Below are 14,915 nucleotides of genomic sequence, written 5' to 3' on the forward strand. Positions count from 1 at the left end.
TCTCCAAACTTTTTGACAAAGGGGTCGTATTAGGCGTCAGCCACAGTCTCGAGGGCCGGGAAAATGGAAGAGTAATTATAAACGAGAAAAAATTGAATGAATAAACCTACTTAAGAATTTAAACACGAAAATAAATGTTAGATTAAGTATTAAAAAAAAAGTAATAATAAGTTGAAAGATTACATGTCAGTTGAATTCAAAAGTTAATATTTAGCTAGATATGACGTTACACAACAATTGTGACCACGAAAACTCACCAAGCATACATCAAAGTGCATGGAAACTTTGCACAGTGCGAAATACTTAATGAGAAAGATAAAACTACGGACACAGTGTACATAAGAGCGCTAAGGAATTTTGACATAGTTACACAAACATGAAGCCGGGGAGTAAGGATGGTGATACATGGTGATGACAATGTTCAATCATGGCGAGGGAATCCCCGTTACGACGCAGCTTTTCTCATTCTTTCTGGTATCTCTTTTTACGCATTTGGAGCGCATCGCGGCACGGTTCTTCTTAGTGCACATCTTTTCGGGACGGTAACAGTGGGTCTGCTGGAAGTGGGCCACGGGCTGGTTGGAAGACTTCCGTGGGCGGGTTTGGACACCCCCGTCCTGCGGGAGCGATTTTCGTGTCGGGCGTCACATTTTATCTGACGCAGCCGAGAAAATGGTGGTGCCGTTTCTAACTACCGTAATATCCCGAGAGATAGCCCACTTAAAATCGAGGGAAAATTGGGTGAAAATAACGAATGGGCTAACTTTTGGTGTGCAGTCACGAAAAGTGTTAAAAAATCTTATTTTAAGTTCATGTGTCCCTGCCAAACTTGTTATCACGTTGGGGCAATAAAGCAAAGATGACTGTACTTACCAGTCAGCAATGTTCGCTTATATCCCGCCATAGCTAACTAGACACATTTATGCCGAGGTCATCATTGATCCCAACTCTGCAATTACTAAGAGTGGGCTATCTTTCGGTGTTTATAAGAAAATAGCAAATCAAGCCAACAATAGGGGTGGGTTACCATTCATGGGTGGGGCATCTTTAAGGATTTTACGGTAGGCACAATTTTCTGTTGTTGTCACGTACTGAATTACAGTGGAATCTCGTTAATTCAAACCCTCTTCATTCAAACCCTCTTAATTCAAACTCGCGGATGGTTCAAACTAACACACGGTCCCGTCCTATGTATTTCTAGGAAGAAAACTCCCGGTAATTCGAACTTTGCATTGTTCAAATAGAGCTCTGTTTCCCTCGGGTTCAAATTATTGAGATTCCACTGTACCTGGATGTGAGTGCATGTATTGCAGTGTTCTAATGATCCCTCTTTTGATGGTGTCATGTGCAGGCTGGCTACACCTGCATGATGCTGGTCTCGCTGGCTGAGATCAAAAATGACACTCACCGTCTCGTCGTGCAGCGGTTGTTTCAGCTCGGTGACGTCAACACCAAGGCCACACAGGTCAGATTTTTGTGAGCGCCTTGTTCTAAGCTCATCACTTTAAGAGCCCACACGTAAGCAGCATGCTTTTAACTAAAGTGGCGACACAGCTGGTCAGTTGGCTCGTGTCTAGAAAATGAAATATGGCGCGCAGAGAGGCACCGACCGAGGAGAGAAGCGCACTAGATGGGCGGCAGTCTTAAATACTTCTCTTCTCAGTTTACGTTTTCTTTTTTTTTTTTTTCGTGCACTGTATTTATTTATTTAGCTTATCCTGCCTTGCAGGAATTTCTCTTCAACAGTGTCCTTCCCTCTTACCTTTTTTGCGCTTTTTCATCCTCTTTGTCTAAAACGAGTTACTCTGGACTCTGGGAGCTAATAGTGCTGGTTGGCCGGGTCAGGCCAATCAACATAATTAGCTATCAGTTTCTCTTTCCCTTAATTTGAAACACGAAAGAATAAAACACATGGGCTAGGTCACACACAGACAGGACAGTTGAAAGAACTGTCCTGTGTGTGTGTGTCCGTCCCTATGTGCTTTATTCTTTCGTGTTTCAAGTCATCTGTGCCAACCTGCTCTGTATCTTGTTCTCTTCCTCTTTCTTTATTTTCTTTTTAGCATATTTTACGGGATGAAACATAACTTTTGTTTTTCTGCTCAGAACGGCCAGACGGCACTGATGCTGGCAGCCAGCCACGGGCGCCTCGAGATGGTCAAGCTTCTCCTGGACGCCGGATCGGAGCCCAACGTCCAGGACAACGACGGCTCGACGGCTCTCATGTGCGCCGCCGAGCATGGGTACATCGAAATCGTCCGAGCCCTTCTTGCTCACCCCGACACCGAAGTCTGTTTGGCAGACAATGTGAGTTGGCATTGAATTGAGTGGAAGTTTATTTGGATGTTCACGGGCTGAGCTCAGCCTTACTGAGGACTTTAGCTCCTGAAGTTTGCTGAAAGTATGCCCTATCGTAGAAAAAAAATGTACCGCAAATTGCTAGGCAATAGTGTTGTGCACGTGAAACATTCTTGCTTAATCGCTCGGCGGTTACACTTTATAGCCAATGTTGGCGTTAGTCTCTGCAGTGTGGGGTTAGTCTCTAGTGCTCAATCTCAGATGTCTATCATTTTTTATCACGCTATTCATCACTGAGGGTCTGCGCAGCTAAACACCTACAATAACGGCGCTCTTCGTAAGATAACTTAATGCGTACCATCCCCACTTACAGCAGTTCCTGGAATGACGCAATACCGCTAATCACTCCTTTGTCAGTGCGCCCTCGCTCAATCACGCGAACACCTCTTTGTTACCCTCTCCTAGCCATGTGACCTCCCTCGTTAGCCAATCAGCATCGAGCTTTCCTCGTTCCTCCTCTCCCCCATCAACCAGTCAGCATAGAGCTTCGCGGTCGCGCTTCACTTTTTGGGTTTCACGAAATGCTCAGCAACTAGCCAAAGAATGTTTCACGTTAATATACTAATACACGCAGAAAAAAAGAACCTGACACTTTTATTTTTTAATTTATTTGTTTATTTATTGTTCCCCCCCCCGTCCTTTGACAGGGCATTACACAAAGGATGGGACACAGAACATATAAAAGGCATAAAATGTTAGTAGAAGGCAAAATACAAAATACATGTTCACAAAAACAACAAGTAAATTGATTAGAAAATACAGGTGCTCAACGAAAGTCATCATAGTTTTTTCTTTCCATCTTTAAGAAGCATAGGATGCAAATGATTAATTGCATGATCATTGAAGAGAGAGGTAAAAAAAAGTAAGTCACGTTCAAGAGATAATTTCTAAATTCACTCATCATACAGGCACGAAAAATATGGTTTAAATATGCTGGCACAGAAAAACAATACAAAATAAATATTTCAACATTAAAAAAAAATTTAATCCAGGCATTAAAGCATTATAGGCATACTATGTTCAGTAAATCTTTAAAATCATGAGAACTTGAAATTCTGTTTCCCAAGTCCTATTTCTGTTAGTGTTGACATTGGGAGGTTTCAAACCAAGGTAGAATGGAATTAGTATCCATTGATGTTTGGAGTGGACGAAAGATGTGTCTTTTGGTTATACAGTCGTATCTCATTAATACGGACTCCATTAATATGGATACACCACTATGTTGAGTCTATATTTTCGGGGACGAACTGGATAAATATGTGCATTTTGTCTCGGTATTATGGACAAATTGCATTATGAATGATTTTTGAGGGGAACGGAGATGTCCACATTAATGAGACATCATTATAGCATCAAGCTAGACATCATTCTAGCTACTAGAGTTCCCCGTCTCTACCGCATACCAAGAGGCATTGAGAAAGAATATACTAAATGTTGGTTTGAAGAACTTATTGAAGAATTTGTGATGAGTTGCTCTATTTATACTTGGATGTAGTCTCTTATGCAAAAGTTGTATTATCCGTTTTCTTACAAAGCTCAGAAAGAAAGACAATCGTTTTGAGATTTGGAAGTAACCTAGCATATGACGAGGCAGGGACCTACAGTGTTCTTAGCTTGAGTGTTAGCTGCACTAAGGCATTGAGTGATTTTGTTTTTCATTTTTATGTTGCATGGTTTGTTTATTGCATAGCTGAGAGCCCAGCATCAAAACTCTTTAAAGGTTAAAAGGCACAAACTGAAACAGAACGAAAAAAAGACACACATACGTTAAAGACAAGCACCAACTTCCAACTGATTGAATTTAACACCAAACATGGTCAAACCGTCTATCACCATCACCAATAGACACCCCCAAAACAAGATAAAGGTTCCTATCACTAATCACCTGCAGCTACCAAGAAACACACAATGCAGGTGTGAACCAATGTTAGAACGCACAAGGTTTCTTAAGAGGAAGGAGGAGAGGCAAAGGGAAATAAACAGAGCTTTTTGTATAAAAAAAGTGGCCGACAATTGCGTAAGCATGCGATCCCTTTATCTGCTGACCAAAGAAGTTGTATTTCTTGTATGTGTGGTTTCAGTTCGCACCTTTTAACCTTTTAATCGATATATACCAGCAAGCCCCAACCAGATTGTTATCTCAAAACTCTTATTGTGCATATTTAACCTACCAAGGGCAGAAACAAGCAGTGTAGCTTCTAAAGCTTCGTGGAACACTGTAAAAGCATGGGCAAGCTGGTGGCAAACTTTCAGCATTTCAAGTAGCCTAGCCAAAATAAACACAAAAATAAAAAAAATGAAACTTAAATTGTAACATTTTAATCATTTTTTTAATTGTTCATGTTTTGTCGATTTTAGATTTGTGGAAGTTCTGCCCTAAGCGCTGTTTGTGCAGGGTCAGGTCTTTTTAGGAAATAACTTCACTACATTAGTATGTATTCTGTATTCATACCTGAAATGCGTGTATCAGCATTACAAGCTTACTTTAACTTTTCTTCATTACTGTATATTGCCACGTAAACGGTAAAATACCGCGGAAGCGCCCACTATTAATATTTTCCAAACTTAGAATTTTGCAAACTATATGTTAAACGCCCGATTTGATTGAACAAGTGCCCATGTCTAGATTAACCCAGTTTTCAGTGAAGGCGCGGTGGGCGTCCCCAGTATTTTACATTAGGTAGACTTCAAATATAAGTGAACCCCCCAAATTCTGACCAATCAAAAAAATACTTTGGTTAATGCAAATTGTTTTTTTAATTTAATTTTTGAGTAATTTTAAAATTGAGATACTTATTTCTGAAAAGTCTGACTTATATGTGGCAATATGCGTTACATCAGTATCTCTGTTCTGTTTATTTTTACAATAACGACATTCTTCTGTCTGCAGGATGGGAGCACTGCACTCACAATTGCAATGGAGGCTGGCCACAAAGACACGGCACTTCTCATCTACGCAAGCAGCAACTTCTCACGGGGGAGTTCTCCTGTAAGTGGCTTTCTGCGATGTCATCTTTGATTCATTCTTGAAGAGGTGAAGCTCGAGATAATAATTACTCTCTGGTACTTTTCCAACCCCTCCTCGATGCACAGCTTCATCGATCCAGAAGTTTTTGTTTTTCTACTAGCTCTCTCACAGCGTTCATTGAAGAAGTTGTTTAGCTACTCATTTCATTCATTTTTTTACTGCTGAGTATTCATTCACTCAATGATTGCTTTGTTCACTTAGCCATCTTTTAGCCATAGATTCACTCATGCTCACACATATTATTTAACTACAGAAATACCAAACATACAGTTCCCCCCCCCCCCCCCCCCAAAAAAAAAAAGAAAAAAAAAATTTATTGATAATATGTTTGAAATAGGGAGGACGACTTTCATCGGATCGAGAGCAAAAATTTATAATAGGGGCCGCAAAACAACGGCGCCGCATAGCAATAAAAACATGTAGTCTAGCCTGCATTGCTTCGAACAGCTATTTTTGGTGGGAGCTGCAAATTGGGTTCTGGGATTTCTTTCTAGAAGCCTGAAAAAAAATGCTTACTGTTTATTTTTTATTTTATTTTTGCAAAAATAGACTATGCATTGTTGAACATTCAGTTCCCGCTCAAATGTATTGCCAGTGGTCCAAATCAGGTGCCAGAGTTTCAGAATAGTTATAAGCGATTTTAAGAAACTTTCAATGGTGAAGTAATGGCCGACGGCATGAATACACGGAGCCGAATGGCGCAAACAACCAAGAACGAGCCCCGTTTTTCCATCAAAAGTTTAAAAGAAATTGCCTACTTTATGACTTTTAAAACAAAGTAACGGTCAGTTGTAAAACATTGGCGCCTGGTCCAGACCGCTGGCACCACCTTTGGGCGGAGGTTGAGCGTTCGGCGGTGCACACTTCACTCATGTGGAGAGGGAAACCCCGTTAAGTCTTTCTTAGAGCGGGACGCATCCTACAAGGACTTTTACGGCTGTTGCGATTCCTCGCAGTACTCTTCCCTGCGAGGCAGGAAGCACGTGACCCCCAGGTCCACGCCACCCCCCAGCCGACCCCCCAGAACGCCGCCGCCGCCGAGGTGAGGAAGCGCCGGGATTGGGCGTTTTTTGTCTCTCGCCTTCGGTCGGCTCACGTTTAGTCCTGCCACAGCCAACGCTGCTATCCAATAGAGCCAATCAGACAGCGCCAAAAGCGCATCATTGCGGCGCTCATCTTCTTTGTGCATTTCCTATCGCTTGCTAAACTGAACGCATGCAGAAAGAAGTGCTGTGCACAACTGGCTTAGACGACTATAGCGGACACACAAAGACGACTAGTGCCTTGACTATACGCTTGATTCGCTCCGTCTAATTGTAGCGTCGGCCGCGGTCGTATTCAGTAATAATAATATAATTCTTTATTTTGTGTGCCCACAAACAACTTTTCAGTCTTCTCAGTGGTGCACTGTTGAAAATTCCCATCAGATTTTAATTGGAATTTCCCATTGGTACCTGTTAGGTTTTCGGACAACCAATTGGTCACTGCCAATGGGAACCAACGGGAACCATTTGGAATCCATCAGGTTCCAACTGGAAAGATTATTCCAGTTGTTGAGACCCATTAGCCAGTGTTCTTCCAATTGGAACCCACTAAAACCAAGTGGTTCCAATTATAACCAGTTGGAATTCCCATTGGATCTAATAGGAATTTTTAGCTGGGCAGCCATCTAGAACAGCTAAGGATTACTGGAACACAACTCAGCACAAGTCGTCTTGCCATATTTAGGCGACAGTCATCCATTCGCGAACAGGCGTGGTAAAATCTCCAAGGCACATGAAATATCCAGGTGCTGTTTTTTTATTGAAGGCCAACTGAATCCACGACAAAGGAGATACAGGGGACATGCAAGATGAATAAAACAATGATGAATATCGACTGACCCTTGACAGAACATGGAAGTCTATGGATTGTAATACAATCATAGAATTAACATGGCCGTGGAGAGCCTTTGTGAGTAAATATAAAATCACTATAAACTGCCTCCTCATGGCAAGCTGATGTAGTGCAAATCATCTAAGTAATGTTTCATAATGATAAAAACACTGATCACTGCATCACAGCACGAGGCCTTTAATGTGAAACTGAGTATAGATACCCTTATTTCGCAGACACTATTACCTCTGAATGAGTGTGAAAGGCGCGAATAACTTTTTGAAGCAAGGGCATGTCTTGTCGGCACAGATTAGGAACGTAATAGTGGTAGTGACGCTTTATTTAACCTGCCCACACAGCCGCCCAGCCCCTTCCGTGGGGCACGAGGCATAATTGAGAAACTATATGTGCATTCGAAGCACAGGCCGACAGTAAACCTAAGACAGCGAGTTGATATAGTAGCGATAATGATGAAGGGAGGGTAATAATAATGCTTGACTGTATCCAGCAGATGCTTTGCGTGCGTGTGCAACAAAGTTCTATCGAAGGCAAAAAGCTTGCGCTCGTGGCATAGCATCCACTGTGCTCCTAACATGTGACTGAGTATTATTAATTTTGTTTGGACCTTTCTTCTAGCACTAGTATAGTGTTACACTCAATTAAAAATACTTTAAAAAAGAGATAAGATTTTTTTTTTTTTTTTGAGAATTGTTTGATATAGAAATTTTGAGATCCTAGGTTTTTGGGGGTCTTTTTTTGTTGACGCATTATTTTTATTGTGAGACGTATAATTAAAAAGTGATACCCCTTTCTCCTTTTGGCACATAGGAGATAGCATCATGAACGCACATATAAAGGACGCACTTCTATATAGGAATGTAGTATGCCTTTGATCAGTGAAAGGAACCAAGTAACAATGGCCATAAAGATGCAAAGAAGAGTTTGCATATTTGAAAGGAGCTATGCGGGGAAGGGCACAATCTATAGCACTTGAATTCAGAACATCTAGATACATTGAGGCTGCCTTGTGCACTACTAGCCGGAATAAACTCCTCCTGAACGTGAATCCTGAGCCGCTCTATTGAAAACGGCATGGGTGGTAGTTAAAAGATGTCTTTAGTTATCTTTGATTTTTATTTCCTATTTCTGTTTCCTCCAAGTCCTGCAAGGTCAAGGCGGTCCTCATCTTCTGCAATCAACTAATCAAAAAGAGCAACTATCAAGAAATGAAAAGTGCATTTTGCTTCAAGCTGCTGTTCCTGCCACCATTGACCGTCAACCGAATTCCTGAATCTCTCCTTTCAAGAGTGTCCCGTGAGACGACAAAGTCCCTCCACCGTTGTTATTTTCTCGCAATTTTAAGTTAAAACTTTCTTTGTGACACCTTGTGGCTTAAAGAAAAAAAAAAAAAGTGCCCGACGTCAAACGTTTTGACAAGATTGCACGCTTCTTAAATGTTCGCACTAGGCTTTGCCGGTTGAAGCGTACGTTACAGGCGTATTTTCTTCTTACATGGAGTTACTATTGTCTTTTTGGTCACTTTCTGCTGGTAATGTATTTCTATGTTAGTTCATAATTTCATAGATGCATTGTGTGCTACTGCATTATTTGATCAGCGCTGCTCTTGGCCGTAACCACGGAAAGTTATGTTTGGAAGGTGCACATGAGTGCTGTGGCCTTTCTTTTTTCGTAATGTTTATGCACAAAAAGAGCAAGCATACATGCACGGATAAACTTGTCGAAACAGGCTCCCTTGTTAGTGTAATATATATTAAGGGAGGAAATGAACGTCGAAGGCCTTCGGTCTTTGCCGAAGGCCCGTGGAAAGTTGGAGCGTCTAGGAGCTGTTAATAGTAGTGTGTTTCGTTTCTTACATACTTTCACTTTTAAGCTTATTGCAATTAATATATTGCCTTCCCTTAGCAACTTCAAAAAGGTCTTCAGCCATGCCTTTCAACACAATTTTTTTGTTGTTGTTTCTTTGTTGTGTGACTGTGTTCGTCTTCCCCTTTTGCTGTTCGGAGATTGCACATCAATTCCAAAAGTTGAGCTTTTTTCTTCTTTTTTTTTTGTTTGCTCAATTTGGGACATTGCACTGTCAAAAATATTTTCTTTATCAACTACCTGGATGAGCTGCTTTTGTCACAAATTAGCACAATATATGTGCCGCGGCATGTACCGTATTTACTCGCAGAATGAACGCACCGTTTTTTTCCAAAAAATCGATGCAAAGTTAGGGCGTTCATTACGCGAAGTAAAATTTTTGCGTCCGTATTTACTCGCATAATGAAGGACCTTTTATCCTGAAAAATCGAAGCAACTTCTTATCTCTTTGCTCGCGGCGCCCGACCCCGTAACCAAACTAAGCTGTGAAAAAAAAAAAGAAAAACTCCTCTTTGTTTTCTTTTTCTCCTAATCCCTTGGGTTTTTTTTTTTTTTTTTTTGTGGTTGCCGCCTTTTGCAAGCTGATTTGTTTGCTTAGGCGAGGAGGGCTCTCCGCTAATCTTTCTCATCTCCTTGCGCGCGGCGCACGACCCCCGTAACCAAACTGCGCTGTGCAAAAAAAAGCAGAAAAAAAAGCTCCTCTTTTTCTTTTGTTTTTTCTCAGTTCCGTGGGTTGTTCTTTTTTTTTCTGCCGCCTTTCGCAAGCTGCTTCGTTTGCTTAGAGGGCTTCTCCGCTCCTCTTTATCACCTCCTTGCGCGCGGCGCGCGACCCCCGTAACCAAACTGCCCTGTGCAAAAAAAAAAAAAAGCTTTTTCTGTTTTTGATTTTTCTTAATTCCGCGGTTTGTTTTTTTTTTTTTTTTCTTTTTGCCGCCTTTCGCAGGCTGTTTCGTTCGCTTAGAGCGCTTCTCCGCTTCTCTTTCTTACCTCCTTGCGCTCGGCGGCGCGCGAACCCAAAGTCCAGACTGGGCAGTGCAAAAAAAAAGCTCCTCTCCATGTTTTTTTTTTTTCTTGCTTCCGTTGGATCTTTGCGAATTTTTTTAACGCCTTCTGCAAGGCGCTTTGTTCGCCCACGCTGCCCATGCATTCGCGACCTCGCTGCACCAGGATAAAAAAGTGCGTTCATTTCGCGCGCGTGGGGGGGAGGGGGTCAAAATTTTGACTCCGAGTTGGGGGTCGCGAGTGAAAAAAAAGTCGAAATTTTGAGAGCCGATTTGGGGGTGCGTTCATTACGCGGGTGCGTTCATTGTGCGAGTAAATACGGTAGTTCAGACTGAGCCATACATGCAGCGTATGGGACACTCTCCTCGACACTTTTTATCTCACATTTTTTCTCAGCGTACAGAGGCCAAAGGCCCGGAGAAATTGTATGCCACAGGTTTACCTCTTTTCCGCATTCTTTTCAGCCAATCGGCGATTCACAAAATTCAATTTTGACATGAAACATGCCATTTTCTTTAAAACAGAGGTACTTTTTAACCTGCCCATGCTAGCAGACTGTTGCAACATAATTATTGAATTAATTTTTTTTCCTCAAAATGTTTTTGGAAGTGCAGTGCCCTTTTGAAAGGTACATTTATGTCTAACAGTTTTCATGGCCTGCTAGCAAAACGTCACGACTTTAGTGATGGCCCACCTGATGCAATGTTGAAGGTTTGTGCAACTTTTTACACTCATTTTATGCTCCCACTTTATTTCTGTTTTTATCTTTCTACACCACTTTTTCTGACAATGCTTTTTTTGTCTCGGTGGACAATGATTGTGGAATATTTAGAGTAGTGACCACTGCATAGTGGTTAGAAATGTTTGTACACGGCTTTATTTGTTTCTTAGTGGTATTGCGTTTCACATAGTACAAATATAAGGTAGTGATAACGCATTATATTTTAGTCTCACAGGTTTCTTTTAATTTTTTGGGTGGAAGTTATTCCGTTGGTTTCTGTTCAATCGAAATTACGTTTCTTCTGTCTGTTCTATGAGCAGTTATATATTTTAAAAAATATGGAACTGCTTATATGACTTATGATGAGATGATTACACTGAAGTTACTCATGGGGTAGCAGTTATGTGAGTGCCTCTAAATTAAAGACCCTCAAGGATTTTACTTGATCTTGTGGTCAATCCAAGTTGCTTATCCACCAAGTTTCAGCAGAGTTTTACTATTATGCTTTACTGAGAATGATAAAGATAATTAAATACTATGTAACAATTTATTATTACTGTTGCATTCCTCTAGAGATAAGAAATGTTGAAAACACATTGCAGCAAAGGGTTTTTATGCCACATTGCAAGTAGAAAATCAAAAGAAAAAAAGCTGTATGAGAACCCATATTACGCACTGTTCCGTCCTAATGTTTGTTTTCCATGCCATTCATGAGGTATGTTTTTTAACTCTTCAAGGGCATGAAGTGATGCTTGCATTCCAAATAAAGTGGCCTTAACATTAGAATGTTTCGTGGTTATTCTGTATTTTTAAACATTTTATTTGGGACAAGAAACCCGTCAAAAGTATACTCTAATGCATATTCAAAAAAGCTGGACAAAATTCTCCTGCAAAGCCCTCCACTATTTCCACATTGACAGAGCGAACGCCAGGGAGGAGGCTTCCTCTCCAGCGTTCGCTTTGTCAATGTGGAAATAGTGGAGGGCTTTGCAGGAGGATCTTGTCCAGCTTTTCTTAACCTGCAACAAAGTAGTAGGGCTTCTTGCTACAGAGTTCCAGATATTGTTGTGTACGATGCTTCACGATATGGCGCACCATGCATTCACGAGGGCGCCCATCAAACCATTCTTCCATCTTGGCCGCGAGGCAGCTATGTAGCTGCCTCGCCTCAGACACGATCACATGGTCGTGTCGCCGCGGGGTCGATCGGGATCTCGAATTCGGCTCCCAACGTGCCGCTTTCTCTGCTAGCCACTGGATGGTGCTGCAGGCACCCCGTGGCAGGCGAGGAAAAACCTTCTCGCCCATTGATTGAGATATACTCGGTGGGCCAGGGGGCGAAAAGCCTCTCTTAGAACTCCGGACGATACCGAGACGTAGGCAAGTGGGTGGCGACCGGATCTAGGGTAATTGCGGGACTTGAGGCCTGGGGGCCTTCTTTGTGTTTAGCTTTGGGCTTAAAGTGTGTTTGTAAATATTTGTGTAATGTCGCGTGTATTTGTAGTTTAGGTTGAGTGTTTTGTAGCGTTGTGTTTTTGTACCAGTAAACGGGGAGCGGAATCCCGCTCCCGTGAAAGAACCAGGCTGGACTCGGGTTGTTGACGGACCACGTGGGAAATGGCGAATCGGCGGCGGTACACAAATTCCTACCAACGCACATTGCACTCGCAAAACACATCCACACAGCATCGATTCTTGGTCAGTATTCAAGTGTGGGAAGGCACAGAGACACGGCACTTGGGCGGGCCAAGGAAGCTTTGAACACGCCGCGAGACCGGCGAAACTTGCTTTCGTCGAGTTGTGCCTTTTTCCTGTGACACTGTGCTTTCGTCAAAATTTCCACGTGTTCTCAACGGCAAGTGTCACGGCTCACACAGGATCTTAAAGAATGTCTTCAACGAATGAATGGAAAGCATGTCTTTAGCACGCTGCCGCCGGCCTCTGCAACGCTGACAAAACGAGAAAAAACGGCATGCAAGATGGCCGTCCGGTGGCCTCACTCATGGAGTAGGGATGTGTGATCCAGCAATTCTCATTGAGATCAGTGCTCTACGATATGCAAGATAGCAGCGCCCCTAGTGGTTTAGGTGTACTCTGGGAGCAAGAGACTGTCAACGAGTGGTTTCGCTTTTGCCGCGGGTTGGGCATCTCGTTTAGGGGTGTCGCCAACTTTTGTCGAACATTGATTTTGACATCAAACCACACTTTAACACGCAAAGAGCCACACCTTGGCAACCCCTGGCACAAATGGTCCACAAAAAGTAACTGGATTATGTCAGCGCCATCATGCTGCTGTTTCTTTCAGCACTTTAAAAATAAAACCCTCCTGGCCTGCTAATCCAGCGAGAGAAAAAACTTGTTCCAAGAACTTCCGGATTATGAAAAAGAATGTAAATGCCATCCTTAACACCGCTACTTGAAATGTAGATGATACGTTCAACACCAATTCTCCAGGTGAACGCCAAGAGAACGAAGAAGTGTGAGATCTTTTAAAATGCTTGGAGTCCTCTTGTAAAGCAACTTGCCTTCTCCAAGATGTAATACTATACTATCGAAGCCCATCGTTAAAGGGACACTGACACCCCCCAAAATTTTTTTTCCATTTTCTGCCAGGGGCTTTATTATGGTGTCGGAGGACTACCCTATTAATATTTTGCAACAGAGTAGCGTATTTTTTTAATAAAGCCAAAACACGCAACTGCTCGAAACCGAAACCCGACGGAGGTCGGAGAAGTGGAGAGAAGAGAGTGAGTGGCGGAAGTCACGTGGCTACACCCGACCGTGTGTTTTTTTGTTTTTTTTTTTCTCCTTCCCGTAGCAGACGAAATGCGGCGTACGGGAACTGTTCGCCGTGGAATTCTCTTGCAGTTATGTATGTTCCGCTCGTTGTTCTGTACTCCAAGATGAGTTGTTTTGTACATTGAGGAGTTGGAGATGAGTAGTGAGTGCCCGTGGTGAATTTTGATCGGTTCCGAAAAGAATACACCCAAGATGTTGCGTGAAGAGCTGGCTCACATGTCCTGCGTCCGAAACAGAAGTGGCATTTGCGACAGAGTTTCCGAAAGATCAACGGGATCGGGACCAACGGCTGGCTGCAATTCCTGTAGACCATTTACGGGCACCTCGGAAAGCGGACGCTACCTGATTTATATGCTCCTTGCATTTTGTGGAAAGTGATTACATTGAGTTCGCAGGTGTCAAAAAGGAAATCCCATAACATTTAATTCAGCGACGTGTCGTCCACATTTGTTTCTTTTTTTTTTTTTTTTTCTTCAGTAATAATTGTAAAAAAAAAGAGATGTAGACATCGAAAAATATATAAAAAAAAAAAAGAAAAAAAAAAGTTCTATGGGGAATCGAACCCGGTCTTACCGCGTGTGAAGCGGGCATCTTTCCCACTAAGCTACTGGGGCATTTTTTTTTTTTTTTTTTTGAAACATTTATTTACATTTATTTACACAATATCAACAGTGTTCAATTTTGAACAAATTATGTACAATATATACAGGTGACGATTTTTGTCAATGACGCAAAAACTTTGAAGCAAGCGATAGGTAAATTAACTAAGGTGGTAGGGCACCTGCGTGACCTTTGCAAGGGTGACATCTTGCTACGGTAATATGTTCTCCACGAGTAGTTGCCTGTTATATAATATCTGGCGACTGACTGAGGTTTTTAACTATTTCTTTCCATTCATCGTTCTCTTGGCATGCGAGTATGCTGTGGCCAACTTGAATTGCTATGTGTTTAAAATTTACCCAGGAGGGCTTTGCAGCTCCCGCTTCGGTATCTACTTTTCGCGTCTTCCATAAGCTATAAAGGCCTAGTACAACTAAAACATCTTGGATTGTATCCAGGCTTTCGGCAAAATGTAAGTACCGAAAATTTTTTTCAACCACTTCAAAGTCCTTTTTCAGTGTCCTTTTGAAAACGTCCCAAAAAAAGACAGCGTCTACACATAAAACGAAAGCGTGCGTGAACGTTTCAGTTGTTTGGCAAAGACGACAGTTGGTGGTTCCATATACTCCAATGCCGCGGGAGTCGAGC

At 42.1% G+C, this 14,915-nt stretch overlaps 1 protein-coding gene across 2 annotated transcripts in view; it reads left to right on the top strand.

The window, feature by feature from the left end:
• The window catches only part of LOC8040981, a 110,967-nt gene extending 99,316 nt beyond the window's left edge, over positions 1–11,651 (top strand). For both annotated transcript variants that reach the window (XM_029979190.3, XM_029979308.4), the window contains 5 exons: positions 1,352–1,465; positions 2,107–2,307; positions 5,249–5,347; positions 6,343–6,428; positions 8,422–11,651. In XM_029979190.3, the coding sequence (XP_029835050.2) occupies positions 1,352–1,465; positions 2,107–2,307; positions 5,249–5,347; positions 6,343–6,428; positions 8,422–8,464 (543 nt within the window). In that variant the 3' untranslated portion in view covers positions 8,465–11,651. The remainder of the gene's footprint in view (positions 1–1,351; positions 1,466–2,106; positions 2,308–5,248; positions 5,348–6,342; positions 6,429–8,421) is intronic.
• Positions 11,652–14,915: the final 3,264 nt, after the last annotated feature.

This window comes from Ixodes scapularis, unplaced genomic scaffold (genome assembly GCF_016920785.2).
Source record: "Ixodes scapularis isolate PalLabHiFi unplaced genomic scaffold, ASM1692078v2 PGA_scaffold12__126_contigs__length_90152505, whole genome shotgun sequence".
NCBI lineage: Eukaryota > Metazoa > Arthropoda > Arachnida > Ixodida > Ixodidae > Ixodes > Ixodes scapularis.